This window comes from Pempheris klunzingeri, chromosome 2 (assembly GCF_042242105.1).
Source record: "Pempheris klunzingeri isolate RE-2024b chromosome 2, fPemKlu1.hap1, whole genome shotgun sequence".
NCBI lineage: Eukaryota > Metazoa > Chordata > Actinopteri > Acropomatiformes > Pempheridae > Pempheris > Pempheris klunzingeri.
The window spans coordinates 4,878,846-4,897,636 of NC_092013.1; the positions used below are offsets into that span (position 1 = coordinate 4,878,846).

At 45.3% G+C, this 18,791-nt stretch overlaps 1 protein-coding gene across 1 annotated transcript in view; it reads left to right on the plus strand.

The window, feature by feature from the left end:
• Nucleotides 1-18,791, plus strand: part of lrig1 (leucine-rich repeats and immunoglobulin-like domains 1) — a 37,666-nt gene that overhangs the window by 9,255 nt on the left and 9,620 nt on the right. Inside the window, exons 2-9 of the mRNA XM_070847147.1 lie at nucleotides 3,428-3,499; nucleotides 4,448-4,522; nucleotides 11,002-11,139; nucleotides 11,447-11,590; nucleotides 12,732-12,875; nucleotides 13,392-13,535; nucleotides 15,276-15,419; nucleotides 17,656-17,736. Of these exons, the coding sequence (XP_070703248.1) occupies nucleotides 3,428-3,499; nucleotides 4,448-4,522; nucleotides 11,002-11,139; nucleotides 11,447-11,590; nucleotides 12,732-12,875; nucleotides 13,392-13,535; nucleotides 15,276-15,419; nucleotides 17,656-17,736 (942 nt within the window). The remainder of the gene's footprint in view (nucleotides 1-3,427; nucleotides 3,500-4,447; nucleotides 4,523-11,001; nucleotides 11,140-11,446; nucleotides 11,591-12,731; nucleotides 12,876-13,391; nucleotides 13,536-15,275; nucleotides 15,420-17,655; nucleotides 17,737-18,791) is intronic.

Here is an 18,791-nt window from a genome sequence, read left to right on the forward strand (position 1 = left end):
GTGCTTTGTTACCAAGGTCACAAGTAACATTTGTCAGACAAACAGCCCAAAAACCCAAAGTTATAAATGTTTATAATGATAAGCAGAGGAGAAAAGACGGGGACCTCATGTCTGAGAAGTAGCAATTAACAAATGCTTGGCTTTTACACTTGGATCTAATTGGCCTTTAGTTAATTTTGTATTGATTCATTGATTGTATTGATTGCTTCATTGGACAACAGGTGGTTGATTATTAGTTGGTGCCATTTGCCTGTTTGGTGGTATAATTGTGTTGCAGCCGTCACAGAGAGCCTTTTTTTCCTCCTAAACATTCAACATTCAGTCTCTCAGTGTTTGCGGTTATTGTTTGTAATGTGTCGGGAGGCGTTTGGGTTGCGGCGGCTGGGCGGGGTTGGAAGGTGGGAGTGTAACTGCGCCTCTTTCTCCCAGACCAGCACTCTCTCCAGCTGCCCTCGTGTTTCATGTCTCTCTGGTTCTGCTGACAGAAAAGAGGTTACGCTGACTTCACTGATGACCCGCAGTTTGCTGTCACACAGTTGAAATATGCGCCAGTCCAGTTCAGAGCAAGGGGCCTGTTTTTTTGTATATATTTGTGAATATTTTATATTTCAACTTGTGCTGAATGCAGGCTGGATTGTGCCACCGCACTAATCATGGCGTGTGTCTGTGGTTAGATGTGATTGATAAGTTGATTCATTTAATATAAATTGACAAATTAAATTTAAATCACTCCTTTAAAACAACCGTGGGTGCAAAAGTAATAAGATGATCATTCATTTTAATAATTCTATTTGTCTGCTATTGTAAAGCATAAATAATTAAATGCACTAAACGCTCACCTGGCAGCAGTGCAGCAGTCAGAGCAGCTTCAATTCAGTGGGAAAATTAGTATTTGGCTCGACATGCAGCCTTAAATTATCAGACATTTTCTTCGGTTAAGTACCTGGCAGAGTGCACTTTTGATTTTGATCCTGCTGACTAATGTCAAACAGTCCTGCCCATTTGTATAAACTAGTCATACCACACAATGGAACGCTGTGTTTGAAGCATTAAGGCAAAGTGCTTTGTAGTGTTTGCCATGGTTAATCACACCGCCTGTTCCCATCTCAACTATACATCCTTTCCTTTTCCAAAACTTATGGAAGCTGTTGTGCCATAGCTAGTGTGTTATCTGCAGCTAGTGTAAAGTTTTATTTGGGAGATTCTCATTCTTCAGTTGTTTTTTTTTTGCTGGTCTTTGTGTCTACATCTCTCGAAGTCAAAAACTCTAATGACTTTTAGGCTTCTGATCCCGGCTCGGCAAATTCTTCCAGAAACAGCATGATTGTAAGGTCACTTTCTGGAAAACATTAACTGTGCTTAGCATTGGAGTCCCCCCCTCCTTCTCCTCCTCCTCCTCCTTTCACCTTCCTCCAGGAGGGAGAGGGGGGGAAGGGAGCAGGAGAGGGTGGGTATCCAGCGTTATCACCATCGCCTCATACAGTAGGTGTTAAAACACTGTGAAACTTATCTCATCTGATAGGCAAGAAAATAAATCTGGCTGAATGAAATGGAGAGAAAAAGGCTCAGTTGTGTAAACACCATATGTGACTGAGAGAGAGGCACACACACACACACACACACACAAAGGACCAGTTTTGTTTGTTGCTGTGGCCTTTAGCACCAGTACGGCAGGTTTGGCTCTCAAACGTGACTTGCTTTTTTTTTGTTAATCGTCCCTTTGTTCTGTTTTGCCCTTTTCTTTATTTGAAGCTTTGAGTTTCATGCCAATGAATATGTGCATAGCCAATTTCCTCCAATGCCAAAGCTCTATTGAGATGTTCCAGGATAAATCTTTATTTGCTTGTAATAAAAGGTTCAACCAGTTAAATTCCTTGACCTGTTTTGTGCCCAAAGCAGATTGATTAAAAACTGCACGATGACAGCATCCTCCCAGGTTGATACTGTCTGATCTGTGTGTGTGTGTGTGTGTGTGTGTTGGCTGAATATGTGTACCTCCAGGCAGAAGCGGCCCATAGGAAAGCCGTGTGATTTTTCACTTGCCTTCACCGTAACAAGGTAATTGCCTCCTGTTGCAGCGGACGACAATTTAGTGATCTTCGCCACAATGGGAGGTGCCCCAGTAAATGATCATAACATAGACACACATGCACACCTCCCTGTCAGGCCTGTGCCTGGAGGCCAGACACATGCTCTGCTATTATCTCGTCACACACACACACACACGCAGGGAGAAAGCTTTGGGGCGGGAGACTGTCATTATCTGCAATCAAGCGCAGAAGACAGAAAAGGAAAATCTGTCAAGTGAGACAGACTGAGATTGATAGGAATAAAAAGTATTAAAAAGTGGAGTGTGTATAATATATAAGACAGTAACAGTCTTTTGCTTCGGTGTTGCCCCAGCCTCCTCGCATTAGCTTGATTACTCCTACTTTCTACTTTCATTTTCTAAAATGAAGTTTCAGTGACGTGAAGTAATGGCTTCTGTCACAGCCTTCAGCCCCATTCCCACCACAGCGGTCTTTTCAGGCCACGGTGGGACAAGCGGATGAGGAATGTGTTGCATCAGGTAAAAGTGTCCCCGGTCTCTGGGAACAAGCAGCCATCTCTCGGCAGGCCTGTGAAACATTCCTGGGCCGTCTCTCACGTCTGGACAGAGGGATGGAGGGGTGGGAGGCAGGCGGCTCGGAGCTGTGGGCTCCCTTTGTCTCGCCCAGCCTAACCCCACCACACAAACACCGCTCTCACTGCAGCCTCCCCTCTGCCAACAGGCAGGCCGCATGCCAGCCAGGCAGGAGGTGTGAGTGTGTGTGTGTGTGTGTGTGTGTGTGTGTGTGTGTGTGTGTGTGTGTGGCAGAGATGGCACTTGTTTATGCGTGAAATAAATTTGATTCATATGGCGGGGGAAGCTCACTCTGAAATGCAGATGTATGTAAGATACACACACACACACACCCTTCCTCACTTGCTCTCTGACGGCGGTAACGCTATATCAGTGGACAAATCACTCTAATAAGGCTCAGTACAAGTCAAGTGCCAGCTATTAAATACACAGTTAGCCTAAAGTGCAAATTGACTGCTGCAGATGAATAGCCTGTGGGTTATGTTTGGAAAGTGAGCCAGGAGAGAGAGGCACTCTGTATCGATGGTATTGATCGGGCCCTTCTTGGAAGGCCAGCTGAATGGATGTACTGCAGTGTTTTCATGCACACTTAATGTGGACGGATGAGGCTGTTTGTCAAATGGGAGAGATAATTGTTGTTATTGATCAGGATCCTTATATGAACTACTGGAAAATGGCTCTGACAAATACAATAAAAATATCGTTGCTCTGCTGGTATTTTCACTGCTAATCCCCTGTATGCTATTAGGCATGAATGGATTTTAACCACTTTTTAATTTACATTTCCTTCTCTTTTTCTTTCAGAAATCTAGGCCATAACAAGCTGACCGCCATCCATGTTGAAGCATTTGACAACCTTCCCAACTTGAGAGAGCTGTAAGTAGTCACAGAATACTCACACCTATACATAACCGTGAACCCCACAGCACTTTCTAATAGATTCGAGCTTCTTTCTCTCTGTTGTGACAGTTAAACTCTGAATGTGGCTCAGTTTTTTTTTTTTTTTTAAGTTTAATCCACAAGTGTCAGTTGTGACACATTTTCATCAATGACTTAATTCTGACTAACGTCCGCAGATGCCACTCTACTTCCTCGTCTCATCCTCATATGTGTTGCCTTGAACTAAGTCCAATTGAGAATAAAGTGGCGGTTTTCTATATTAAGCCTCCCCTCCACCACCCGATACTGTGGCCAACGCTGGCCTTGTAAATATTTTATATGGTGAGGAGAGGGCTTGGCTCTGTGTCACTCAGCGCCAGTACACAAGGCCCATACACACACATACACGAGCTAACTGGTGATACACACACTGGTGACATCTCTGGCAGGCCGGCCGACCAGTCATACGCTCCTCGACATCTGTTTTACTCCCATGTTATTTTTGGTTTTTAAAAGGATGACTTGCTACTTGCTCTGTGGCAGACGTGACAAGTTGTGTTTGAAATCTTTTGATTTATACAAGGTTCGAATTTAGCCTCATGTGATGGCGCATGTGGAATAGCACCAACAACACTGTGGCATCTCAGCTAGCATGATCATGTAGAACTTAAAAGCACAACTTCACAAATATTAAGTGTAGTTTTACTTTGCAGGCTCTATTTTTCTGCCTAAATTTGAGTTTTAAGTTAAGATTTGTTTCTTTATTTTCACTGGTAAGGATGCTCCTGTTTTTCTCAGTTTGGGAGTGTCTAGTACTTGGAAAAATACTTCTGTTAAGTCCTCTAACTTCACAACAACATATCATTCTTATGCATTTCTCTGTGCTTTCCTTCAGGGCACAGTTTTGTTCTCTAACCCACTACTATGTGTGTTTGTTACTTTCAGGCGGCTGGACCACAATGAGCTGACCTCCATACCAGATTTAGGACAGGCTGCTTCCAAGATTGTATCTCTGTACCTGTGAGTACTGCCCTATTTACTGCTTAACATGGTACCAGAATTATCTGGCTCTCTGTTACTGTATTCTTAGGTCAGTGGCCTCTTTGAAATGCTCTTGAAATAGTCTCTTGACATCTGTGGAGGATGCATATGCCTTTGCATGCTCAGAAGTAATACTGCTTTAATATGGAGTTAGCAATGGATGTTACTATTACATTATACTAGATTAAAGATCTAGAAACTTAAGCTCAGCTGGCGTAAATATGAAGAGTTGTCTTTAGCGATTACTATGTGCTCACGTAACTGACTAGTCTTATTAGCTGGCCATGCCGGCTCGGTGCTGGCTGCTCGCAGTGTCAGCTTGTATATAGCTCCGACTTGGTTGCTCCCAGTTGTGAAACGGTGCCTGTGGGGACTGCCTGCACCGGCATCTCACTGGAGATTTATTGCCCTATTTGGGAAGGGCGTGTGTGCGCTTGTGCATGTCACAAACGTGAGCTCGGTATTCCCATCACCAGTCTCATTTTTACACGGTTGAGGGAAACTTGTGGTGAGAAAGTGGCCGTTTGATAAATTTATTAATTATAAAGTTGTCGTTTGGAAGAAAGCGAATGCAACATTTGAGTGAAAAGCACAGAAATGCATCATATTCAATATTTTTATAGTAATACAGTAGAAGTTCGTTATACTTTTGTTAGTTTGAAGTTAAATGTCAGGAAATAAAGTAATGATTGAGTTACTGCTACTTAAATGGTTAACGCGTGCAAGATCTTGTTATTCATTCAACACTTTTATTTAAGTCTTCAATGTTATCTCACTACCGACAGTTTTCTGCGTATGATGCTCAGGAATGTGAGGCACACCAAAGAAATGCAGTGCAAGTGAAGGCTTTCTAAGATTTGACCAAAATAAGCCTCAGATTAAAATCAAAAGTTGAAGCTGATATGAAGTTTGTTTCAGTTTTCATAAGAAGATAAATGCTAATGCTTCTTGGTATGCTTCCGATTCTGCGCACACACACACACACACACACACACACACACAGGGATAAGCAGTCATGACAGCGTTCCACCCGTATCATCTGTTGGGTGGACTGTTGTTTTCCAGCGTGCCATAGTTTTTTCCCCTCGTGTGACCAGAGAACATTCTTACATCTCACTCAACCTGAAACAAGAAAGTTAAACCCTCTTAAGCTAACCCGGTACCATTAGCTTCATTCTGTGTATATTCATTCGCACCTTGCTAACATATGCCGACTGACTGACTGACTGACTGACTGACTGACTGACTGACTGGTGGTGGAGTACGCAGCTGTAGGTTCCTGTAATATTGGTCACCATTATTTTATTTTCAGGCGTGAGCTCTGTGGGAGTCACATCTTCACCTCACACTGTGTGTCATCTGCCTGCTTCTCAGAATTGATCATGATGCATTAATGTGGTCGGAACATTTCTGAAAGCTGTGAATAGTTAGTAAAGATTAAGCATCTGTTAAAATGCGTCATGTTTCGAAAAGTTTTGAGCCGTTAGAACTGTGCGTTGTTAGGTTTTCTGTCAGTCTGACGCTGTAGAGTTAAGCACGACCTCCCGTTCACTTTGCTTTTGATAGAAAACAGATCGGAGCAAGTTCACCTTTACTTGTACAAACTATGCGGAGTCGCAGCCCCTCCAAATGATCGGGGTGTCTTTTTTTGGCCTGACTTGAAGCCTGTTGCTAGGGGAAGGCCTGCAGGCCTGATGGGAGTGGAGGCTGGAGGGAGGGTCAGATCTTTACAAAGCCACACAGCTGAAGTGAAGGCCCACTGAAGCACTTGCAGCTGCAGCTGTCAGTCACATGGCTTACAGTAAAATGGGTGACAGTGAAGGTTTGGGGGGGGGTGAGAAAATAGGGAGGGAGGAAGAGATTGGGGAGTGAATAGTGTTAGATCAGGATGACATCACCACATGTCGAAAGAGTGGAATGGTTAAGGAGAAGTAGTGTAGGAGGCAGTAGGAGGGTACGGAGAGGCAAAGGAAGGAAAACAAGGGGAGCGAGAGGTGAGCTCATGCTCAGGGTTATTCCCAAAAGTAAATCCGGTGCTCTCCGTCTCCCTCGCCAACCACCAAACCCTCCTGAGTGTGAGCGTTTCTGTGTACGTACCCTGGCAGAGGGAGCAGCGTAGACTGCAGGGCAGAGTTCCTGCGCCATTGGTTGAGCTAGTCGGGAATGTCGTCTGACAGCAAGTTTGTGTGACACGGTGGTTTACACACACACACACACACACACACACACACCCACACACACAGTCACACAAGCAAATGCACTGACAATCTGTCTTCAGCCCCCCCCCCTCCATCCAACAGCAGACTCTCCAAAAGGCTGAGAGCCCACTGTATGCGGTTGCTACTGTCTGACTGCCTCTGAGTCTTCTAGTGTTTGCTAGTTTGCTGACGAGCTCTGCACTGTCTGGTGTAAGTGACAAAGTGAGTGATGCTTGTTGAATCACACACAGTAAATGGCTAAACTAAACAGGATTTCTGGCTGTGTACATGTTGAATTAGGGGCACATTGCTGTGGTGTGGGGCAAAGTAGGCTTGAGGGAAAGGACAAACAGTTATAGTATATTTTTAATTTAATTACTGCCATCATCCTACTATACCAAACACTGGACTGAATTGTCAGTAGTCACACGCAGTATTAATCGCATAGAGACATTTTACATTCTGACTTTGTTTCGTTGGAAATGTGATTTCCACAAACATGTTTCCAGTCATGAAGTTATATTTAACACTAGTTGAAGGTTTTCATGTTATTTCAGCATCTGTCAAAGTTGCTGGTGCATAACTTTTCCCAAGTGGGTCATCAGTGGGTGTAATCTTATCAGCACATGGCCATTTGGAGCTATCTGATTCAGAATTCAAAAACAATCTTGGTGACTTAATCCTGGGGGAAGTACTGTAGTCTTATATGTAAGATTTAAAAACAAAAACAGGAAGAGGTAGACTAAGAGAGGAGAAGTGACTGGTCCTGGATTTTCTCCCTGCTTCCTTTTTTTTATTTCTATGTTCTTCTTTCTCCTTTATCTCCTTTTCTTTCACTGTTTTCACGCTTCCTGTAACTTTCAACTCCTTCCGTTCATTTCACGTCTGGCAGTTCTTCTCAAAGGAATTCATCAGGCACAAATAAACTTGTCTGTTTGATCGTATAGCTGCAATTCAAACTTTTCTTCGGGCCAGTCGCTACCACTTGGTTAGATGTGTGTCAACCAATCACAGCAGAGCTCTGAGACGCATCTTCTGTCTTAAATTTAAAACAAAAGCCACCAGATCACCTTGAAGCTTCTGACCAACAAACCAAAGACCATATGCCTGGCTCACACAGTCCCCACAATGCACTTGGCGAGCCCACTGGCTTCCCGCAGACTCCCAGAATGCCACAGCAGGATGGCGAAAAAAAAGAAGCAACAAAAAGTTTTAAAAACAGAGTGTCAAAGTGACAGCAGAGCAGCACAAACTTTCCCATTGTGCTCATCGCTTGCCCAGTCAACATCAAAGGGGGCCTTTAAAACAGCTCAGGATAGAAATCATATGGCCCACTGGATGATCTGATTTTGAAATAATTCTCCTTTTGTCCCGACCGCCAGCTTCAAACGGGAGGGGACGGGCCGAACAATCGCCCCCAAAGATGACACTGGAAGTGGGAGAATGGGCATGGGCGTAGTGTAAACCGCTGATGCACTTTCCATACATCAAAAGAAGTGTCAAAAAGAGCAGGGCTCATGATAATCAGATGGTCAATGGGGCAGGGTAATGAGATTTGGAATTAAGTGGAATCAAGGCGAATAAGGCCCCCGGGCATCAAAGGGAACAAGAGCGATCCCAGCTCCTCTTTATCAGAAATGTCCCTGGTCGTATGATAATCAGTTTTTATAAACGCTACTATTGTATGTGTGGACTTCAAACACGCTGAGCGCTGGGGCTTTATCTGTCTCTCACACGCAGCTGGGCTCCGGCTGTGGGAGGGAGGGAGAGAGTAGAGGGAGAGGGAATTTGGTTTGAGTGGTGGAAGAGCGGGGCGAGAGAAAAAGTGAGCGAGGTCAACCTCTCCCACCAGTTTGAGACTGATCTGTTTTTCCCAGCAAAGGTCACCAGCTGTTGACCCCACCTCACCCCTTTACCCCCTCCCCCTTCTGCTCCCCTATTTGTTTCCTCCCTCTTTTGCTCACTGTAGCCACTGTCTGCTGCTCTGTCCCATGTGTGAGTTTGTTATTTGTGTTGTGTGTGTGTGTGTGTGTTTGCCCAGGCGTGCTTGCATGGCTCATCCTTAACCATTTCTGCCACTGTTTATTCAGGTGGGCCACTGTGGTGTGACCCCTCCTCCTCTCAGACAGCAATAAATATGTGTGTGTGTGTGTGTGTGTGTGTGTGTGTGTGTGTGTGTGTGTGTGTGTCTGTGTGTGTGTCCATCTGCTGGCTGAAGACTAGAAAGGAAGGAGGGACTGACCTTGTTTTGACAAGTTTGACTGCTGGAACACCTGCTCTCTCTTGCTCTTTCTGTCAAACATACACCAACATAAGCATTCAGAATAACACTTCTGATTTTTAATAAAGAATAATGCTGTCAAACTCTCTGTGGGTCAAGTGACTTGATCTTAATATATACGATCTATTAGAAATGTCTACTTGTTATGCAGGCCAGTGCACTGTGACGAGGGGTCTAGGCTGGAGAAATGATTAACTGAGCAACCTCTAAAAGATGTGATGCACTTCCTGATGCGTCTCTTTGTCTGCATCGTGTGTAGATGTCTTCACATTGGGGAATTCCTCACGGGTCATCAGATTTAGGCGAAGTGGATCCCAAGCAGCTCCATGTTGGAAAAAGGGGCTTAAACACAGGTCCTTGTTGTAAAAGAGAGAATAAAATCTCCCATTCAGACTAGCGCAGAGCCATCAATCTGAATGGGCCAGCCTCCGTCAGATGACATTTCTTCACGACCCCTCTCAGGCCAGGTCGAGCCTGCGGATACAGTGACAACCAGAGGAAAAAAAAACCCACAGCCAAACTCTTGTAAAGTAGCTTTCAAACCACAGTGCCTGAAGCTATGGCTACTGAGCTGGTGTGTATCTGGTGTCTCAGTGCTTTTATAATTTATTATGTACCAAATAAAGCTGCCTCATTTTGTCTCTCTTGCCTTTTCACTCTCTCACTCAATAGCCTTTGTTTTTTAATTTTAGACCGGTCGGGTAAATGAAAGTGATACTAAATGAAATTCCCGTCCCTAGTTAGCACCCAGGCATGTGTCAAAATGTGTCACCCAGTAGAGGCTTTCATGTATGCTCAGATAACACTTGCCATCAGACTCCTCACACATTCACATAGCACAGACACACACACTCATACACAGACACATGGGCCACTTGTGTTGCAAGATGGATGTCTAAACGTGTGTTCTGTGTTTACCTGTCTGTCTGCTTTGCATATATACCTCCTGTATACATTTGTCTATGTGTACGCTTGCAGCAGAGTAGATCTGTGTTTGGGTTTCCTGTGTGCCCCTCGGCCTTCCCTGTGCTCTCCTGACACGTGATTTTGTGCTCGTGTGCATGTCTGTCTTTCACTTTGGCAGTCAGGGCAGGATTCCCAGTCCACAGCTCTCCTCGCCACCAAAGTGTAGAGTAATGTCTGGCTTTGTCTTCTCCTCCTTTCTGTGTGGGTCCTAGTCCCCAAGAAATAACCCACCGCAGATATTGAGTCGGACAGGAGACTTAAAAAGGCCAAAACAAAAACAGAAATCTGTCCTGTCTTTGTGGGCTGTTGGCTCAATGAGGCTAACTAGGCCTGACAAAACAGGGTGGACACTCGTGTGGAGCCTCCTAACGGCAGTTTTTCTGGTCAGCTTAGGAAACTTTTAATTAGAACCGGTGAAATGCGCTGTTCCTCTCTGGGTTCATGCACATTATCTGGACATTGTTTTCAGATTTTCCTGTGAAACGAAGTTTTGATTGTTCGTTATGTTGCATTTTTTTTTTTTTTCAAGATAGATTCTGCTGCTCCGTTATTTAGTTGGCAGTTCTCACTCCTATGTCCTTGTCTTTGAAACACACAACCATTCCATCACACTCTGAAGTACTCCAAAATTCCCCTTCAAGTGGCTCTGGTTGATCACAAGGCCCCATCTATCTAATAGGTTTTGCGTCTAAGCTCTATTGAGCAGCACAGGTGTCCTTGGAATTGTTTAAAGAAGGCCAGCCACTGTTTGGAAGCTCTTAAAGTACACAGAAGAAGATGAAGATGTAGATGAAGACCACTTTGTTCTGTGTACTCTGCTGTCTTTGTGCCTGAGAGGGGCTTAGAGGAGCCGGGGGTTTGGAGTGTCTTCCTTGGGTGATGGGGAAAAAGACACTGCAGCTAAGCAGAGTAATATTTTCCGAGATAGTGATATGGACACTTTGCAGGGTAAAGTTGTACGTCAGACTTTCGGCCACACCTAATGTCTTTTTTTGTCTTTTTTGATTTTCCAGACATCATAATAAGATCCGCAGTATAGACGGCAGGCGGACCAGAGAGCTGGTTTCTGTGGAAACACTGGACCTGAGCAATAATGACATCACTGAGCTTCGAGGGCACTGCTTTCCTGCAGGCCTCCAAATCCGAGACCTGTAAGTACAATCACTCAGCATTGCTGTTGCACAACAATCTTTACTAATGTAGGTACCTAAATGAAATAGAATAAGATGATGAAACTTAACCGGTTGCTATGAGGAAATAAGGTAAGGCAGTCAATATTTTAAAAAAGTAAAATAAAAGAGAAACTGTGCACAACATTTGTATCCAAAATACGTTACTGATATGGGGTTAGAATTAATTACAGCATTCAAGAAGTATGTAAAATAACCAAAGACAGACAGAAACTGGGCTACTCCTAAACAAATGTTTGATGTCACAATGTGCTGTTTCTGTGTTCAGGTACCTGAGCAACAATAAGATCAACGTGTTGGAGCTCGGAGTTCTGGACCATCTGGGCTCCACTTTACAGGTCCTGAGACTGAGTCGAAACCGCATCAGCCAGATCCCCGTGAGAGCCTTCCAGCTCCCGAGGCTCACCCAGCTGTGAGTACCACTGGATTTCATCAGTGTAGCGCTGTAGTAAGCGTGCTGACATGGCTGTGTTTTTGATCCGTCAGACCACTTTGACCTGCAAAAACAACATCTTTTTTTTTTTTGACACTTGTGTTAATGCAGAAAATGAACGAGTTTCCCAGTTGTAACCTTTGGAGGAATTACAGAGTTGAAAAGAATTGAGGGTTTAAATGAGAAGGAGCTTGTTGTGTCTGTTGATCTGAGGTCTGTGTGTTTAACAGTTGGAATGCTATTAGTGTGAGCTATACCTCTCGGGGTGGAGAAGGTCTGACTAGGTAAACACCGGAGCCATATTATCTGTGATTTATTGCCTTCTTCTATATCCCCAAAGTGGTTAGTTCATTCTCACTACCGTGCTCCATTATCTTCGTCAAACTTCCCTCCAGCTTAACAGCGAGGTCGACCTATTTGTAGCTCATCGCCTCCATCCTGGAGAGCGAAGGGACTCACGTAATGGTAGCCCCCCCCCCCCCATTGTAGTTTCCCCAGGTGCCTTTTGTTGGACTGGTGGCCCCGGTGACACTGTATCTGCACATGGTAGCGGTGATGTACATCACACACAAAAGAACCCGTGTGGATGTTTATCTTTGCCAACCTGAGGGCTTTTACAGCCTACACACACACACACACACACACACACACACACACACACACACACGCACACGCACACACACGTTACATGCAGAAAGGTTTCAGGCATCGTATTTGAAATAAAGAATCACTGTGGTGTTAAAAGTCTTCTACTCTTCATACCTCCTCATAGCATAACTATGAATTCATAGGGTCTTAACTTGGCCCTTGTTTGTAGGCTAAAGCCTGTGGGTACACAGCGCTGGCCTTATGCCACAGGTGGAGGGGACACCACAGAGGAATGCCTGTTAAGCTGGTGGTTTGTTAACGACAAAATGCTCCATCTGAAACGTGCAGGCTACAGGTGTCTTTGGTTTTCACTTCATTGTGATGCTAAGGTAGAATGAGGGCAAAACATTCCTCAGTCAGAAGGGTTTCCTGCGACGAAGGCAATATTTTGACAGCGTTTAAAGTATGATTAAGTGCCTCACTCATTTTCTCTTGTTTTCTTCTTTCCTTTTTGTTTCTGTCCACCCTGCAGTGAGCTGAACAGGAACCGTATCCGTCAGGTGGAGGGACTGACTTTCCAGGGTCTGTCCAGCCTGGAGGTGCTCAAGCTGCAAAGGAACAGCATCAGCAAACTGACTGACGGGGCCTTCTGGGACCTGGCCAAGATGAAAGTCCTGTATGTGGAAAACTGAAACAGCAACAATACATGAACATAATATATTACATTTACATAGAATTAGAAATTTCCCAGGTGTTGTACATTATGTGACTGATAACTTCACATTAAAATCATAAAACATAAATATCTGTGATTTACAATCACAACTTACTGAGTTTCAGTGCAGCACATAGCTTGGAGCGAGCACGACTATTACAGGAATACTCGCCCACCAAACTTTATAAGAACTGGATCTGTTTGTGCTCTCTGGAACTTGCTTATTATCAACAATCACACCTTTTCCTGCTGACGTGCAGTTTTAACACACATCAATTACATGCAAAATAGCACAGTAATGGGGACAAATAGCACTGCAATTTTTCAGAAATGTTTTTTCAGAATGTTTTTGTCATTTCTGGGCGCAGCAATCGACACCAAACTCCCGACATCCGCTCACCTGTAAACCATTGTGTCAGGATCCCCAAATTGCTGCTTTGTGATCATGCTTGTTTTGCTCACTTTTGTCCCCTGCAGTCACCTGGACTACAACAGCCTGACAGAGGTGAACAGTGGCTCCCTGTACGGCCTCAGCTCCCTTCAGCAGTTGTTCCTCAGTAACAACTCCATAGCGCGCATCAACGCTGATGGATGGAAGTTCTGCCAGAAGCTGAGGGAACTGTGAGTACTTGCATTTAAATTAGCCTGAACATTCAAACTCTTGTGCCAGATGTCTGCTTGCAAAAACGTCTCAGTAGATGGAGGTTTAAGTTCCTAACCCTGGAATGGTAACCAACATAATTCAAAAGTTGTATATTTAAAGCCTGACACCAAGTGCAATGTGAAATTTTGCTTTAAAATCTATTTTTCTCTGTCTGCGGGGATTTAAACCTCTCATTCTATTGGCTGAGAATCCAACACTCCCCACCCCCATCCATATCACCCATCTACCTCCCCCCCAGGGTTAAATGACATTGTGCTTTAACACTCAATACGCTACGCTATTCTCAGAATAAGCCTGTTTATCCCATAATTAGAGCTGGGCTCAACAGCACTCAAGCCCTTCGACAAGAGTTTTTGTACTCAGTTCTGAAGGGTGGGGGTTTGGCAAACCGGCGTGTAATCCTCTACCGGTTGTGTTGTGCCGATCACACTGAAGGATCGCCCTCACAGCTTTTGTCTACCGAATGAGGAGTTATTATCTGGGAGTCTTTCCGGCTCTGTTGACATGATTGTCGTATTGCTCCTGTAAAGTGCTTTGCTCAGCTGAGGCGTTGCTAAATGCGAGGTAGCCTGGGGTATCTGTGGCGCCGATGTTTGTTTATGTGTAACAGTCTAAAGGGATAAAGAGGTAGATGGCATTCATGTAAGTTTACTCTGTATCTCAATGCTGTTTCCTGTGCGCACGTCTGTGAATGACAGATTGCTCCCAGCGCCATCCCTGAATCATCCCCCCAGCGCTGTACCAGTCAGCGGGTTATATGAATATTTTTTTTTATCATTATCTAGAGTTATGATAACCACCATGACTGATAGAGGAGAGTGACTCGTCTTTATGAGGAGCCTGTTATTGCATTCCCAATGCGCCAGGCTGAGCTGGTCATCAGGGAGAATCTCTGCACACATGACTGGTCAAGCAGACCTGAGGCCTGGCCACAGAGACAGACAGTGAGGGCCACAGAGAGGGCAATAAAATGCACAATACTGCCTTTGACCACTGCCTGAAAGATACTATTATTATCATCATTAATAATAAGGGTTTATCAAGAGATGTTATAATTTGAAAAAACATTCTTTTGAGTCATTTTAGTGTTCATTTTTTTCCTCTTGTTTCTCAAGTAAATCAAATCATACCAAAATTTAGCTGAAGTCAGGTGTCACACTGTTAAAGCAGAGCATTTTTTTCTCATCCCACATGGGTTTCCTCCATCCTCACATCCAAGATAAAAAGAGATCTGAAGGTTGGATATGAAAATAAGCTGCATTTTGAGGGCTGCAGTACCCATGAGTGACAGAATATTCCCCTGGGGTTTACCACACGCTCAAGTGGGCTAATAAATGGAGGTTGTAGTCATGTAAAGTTCCAACTAAGAATTTCCTTTCCTCCCTGTCAAACAGTTAGGACCTCACTTGAGCTCTCAGGCCTGTTAAGCCCATTCGCTGTTAACATCTTGTGGTGAAGAAAAAGACACAATGGAAAAACACATCATAGAGTGGCAAATAGACATTGAATCGGCCATGAAATTTAAGTATAATGATGTCGCGAGCTGCCTCAGTGTCCTGCCAAGCTGTCATCTCCTTCCAGACCTCACACAGAACATTTCTCTTTCTTCCCCCCTTTTTTTTCCTCTTTCCCTCCCCGTCTCTGTGTCTGCCTCCGTCCTCCTCTCCGTCTGTCTCGTGCTCTCTTTCTCTCTCCAGGAATCTGTCGTACAACAACTTGACTCGCCTGGATGAGGGCAGTCTGGCTGTGCTGGGGGATCTCCACACTCTCCGTCTAGGCCACAACTCCATCAGCCACATCACTGAGGGAGCCTTCAGAGGCCTCAAGGCTGTACGCACCCTGTAAGTAATGGCCATTACCGAGCCCCAAACGACCCCCAACAACCCTGTCATGATGGTTTTGGCCCTGCTGATGATAAGGCCAAGATGTGCCACTTGGGAGCAGTGAAAGCTGAGATGTTTAATATTGGTTTTCCCCTGGTGATATTTGATATCTAAGCTTACACAGTCCCTTCATTTGACTCCAGAAAGCAGGAGTTGTTTACTTTTCAAGACGGCCTATTCATGAGTTTTTTTTTTTTTTTTACTTTAACAAGATGCTCATGCAACGCTATTATCTTAGTTTCCGTGGCAACTCCTTATTTTTTTGTGTGTCTTTTATCACTTTGTTCCCTTTTGTCTGGTTTTGTTTTGGGTTTTTTTTTTTTCGTACACTGGTTCCCAACAAACTTGGACCTAAAAGCATTCCGTGTCACTCACCTCCCTCGAGATCCGTCCCCTCTTTCAGAAGCCACCAATAAAAGACAGAGGTTTCTTTTCCCGCTGATCCACCTTTTTGCACAAAAAGCCCAAACAGGCCTAAAGGAAGAAAAGGAGGGAATGAAAGAGAGAAAGTCAGGGGATAAATCCAGGATAAAAACTTAGGGGTCTTGGTTCCTAACCAAGGTCCTCTTGGCTATGCCTCCTCCCTGTGAGAGAGCCAGAGAGCAGAGTTGTGCCAGAGCTTGCAAGACAAGCTCTCTGTCACAGCTGGGTGACAAGCCAAGGCACATAAGGTCTGACTCTCTCTCTGCTGGCACACTGGGTGCTAGATAACCGCTATGGAGGGAAATAGAGGGTGGGATAGGGACCTGAGCTTGTGACTGCCATATCTCAGCCCTTTTCCCATGTTTTCCTTTCTTGTCTTTAATTGCTCACTTTGTTTCTTTTGGCTTTATCCTTTTGAAGCACACTTAGAGCTCATTTCGCCGCCCCCGTTATCCTAAGTGTATTCTGTCATCTCCCCACGTTATCCCCCAATACACACACTATCTCCTGATTTTGCGTGATCTTTTTTCCTCCCTCTCTTGTATTGCCCCTGCGCTCTGTGTCTTTGGGGCAGGCCTAATCTAATCAGTGGAGGGGAGGACAGGCGTAGGCTGGGCCCTGAAAAAGAGCCGGGGGAGCTTTAATTGGGCCTGCGCTGCTGGTCGTGCTGGCATGGGGCTGGAGCCTGCATCGGGGTGTGAAAGCTCCAAACAAGCCAGCCTGCCCTCTAATTCGGCCACGGGGGTCGTTGGCTCATCGGCGCCCCCCTACTCCCCCCTTTCTCCGTGCGCAGTCTCTCTGCTCTACAGCCCCCACCACTGGCCTTGCTTTAACAAGGCAACAGCCATTCACATCCAGCCAGCCAGAAAGAGTAGGAAATTGGCAGCCCCTGTCCAGTCCAACTAAGACAGCGGCCACAGGAGACTGAAAAGAACCCGAGGGGGATAAGAGATGCTTGGAAAGCAGAGGGGAGGAGGAGGAGTGGAGGGTGCTATTGTGGAGATGGTGGAGGGTGTGGCTGACCATCAACCTCAAAGGCCTTTCTAAAGTTTGAAAGAAAGTCTTTTAATGGTTCAGAGGAGTCCCCTGATTTGATAACCATGCAGAGGGGTGGAGTGGTGGCTCCTCTGAAGCTATGACTTCACCTACAGAGGCAGTTCTTTAGTCCTTCTAAGGGAAATTTAAGTATTAAGTATTCAACAAGTGTGGAAAACCCCAAACGCTCTAAAAGAAGCACTTTCTTTGCTCTGTTCTTTCTATTCATTGATTCCATTTTGTTTTCGCTCGGCCGTAGCTAAGCTCGCCTCCCAACCTCACTGAGACTCTTGGCTTTGGCTTTGGCCGTGCCGTACCTGCCGCCATCGGACCAACAGACCCAACCGTTTGGACTCTCACAAGGCATTGTGTTCCCGCCAATCCCTCCATGCCGTCATGCATTATACATGTGTTTCCTTGTGCTGGGTTTGCCTCGACAAACCGACGCACATGCACACGTACTCACATGCACACTCCTCTTCCACCCCTCTAAGGAAAGAATGCGCTTGGTTGGCAGAGCAGAGCGGCAGAGGGGCTCTTAAGGCCAGGTGCAGAGGGGGGAGGATGATGTTGGGGGGGCGAGGGAGGGAGTGTGGGCGAAGGGGTAACCCGTGACTTCCAGACCAGCCTCTGCCAGGGCTGTGAAACGCTTCAGCGCTGGCAGACCCTGTCCCTGTCCTCCTTCCCTCCCTCCTTCCATCTTTCTTATCCCCCTCTTTTCTCTCATTCTCCGCAGGGAGCTGGACCATAACGACATCTCGGGCACAATAGAGGACACCAACGGGGCCTTCTCTGGATTGGACAGCCTCAACAAGCTGTGAGTGTCTCCCGTCGGTCTTTCTTTTAATTCCCTCCACCTCTTCTTCGCTAGCCACCCCTCCTTTTCACCCCTCTCTGCTGTTCCTCAAAAACAGACAATAAGAAAAACAGAAATGAGGTTCATTTTTAGTGTCCAAAAAGTTCCCGGCTCACCCTTCAGCGCCAGATAAGTTTAGCTAGTCCATTTTAAGGCCACAGAGTTAAAGCCATCTATCCCCCCAGGACCCCACACTTCACTTGATAGGCAAGTGTTCGCACTGAGCAATGACTTCTAGGGCCCCTCTTCCCTTTTTTTTTTTTTTTTTTACAAGGCTTGTTCGTGAAACATCGAAGGTAATCTTTTACTCCCGTCATCCTGTGGAAGCTCAGGCCAGTTTCTCTACAGTCCAATCTGGCTTTCATCATATGATTTCATTGTTTCACTGTAACTTTATGGCCAATCTGGGTTCTCTTTACCGCGTATGGTTCAAGAAGGAGATACGGTGAATCATTTTTTTTTAATCTGTTTTTTATGATTACTCATTGGTGTTTTTCATCAAGGCAGCTAGTAAAAAAAAAAAAGTTCAATGTCAAACGTTGGCGAGTTGAGAAATTTACAGCGGACGTTTCAGTTTCTGGCACTGAGCGGCAATCATCAACCTGCAGGATGAAAAGATGATGCCCAGCCAAGATGGTTCCCAGTGTGAGCACCGCTGCAAGAGAAAGAGAGAGAGAAAGGGCTTTTCTTCAAGCTGGCAGGGGTTCGCTCCCCAATAGGCTTATTTCTATTTCTCCTCCATGCCTTCGCTCCTCTCGTTCCCTCTTTCCCAGTCCTTGTTGTTTGGAACTGAGAGAGGGTGAAATTGAGGGCTGCATTCAGTCATCAACATCAAACGCCTCACACGCCCCGCCCTCTGACCCTGCCCCCTTTGTCACGGCGTTGGCGGAAGCGGCCCGCTGTAGCCCAAAGTTGGCAAAGTGAGCCATGGGAAAAAGAGATTCAGAAAAGAGAAAGAAGGGGTGAGACATCAAAGTGTCCACCACACTCACTGGGTTTCCTTAAAGCAGCTTGTG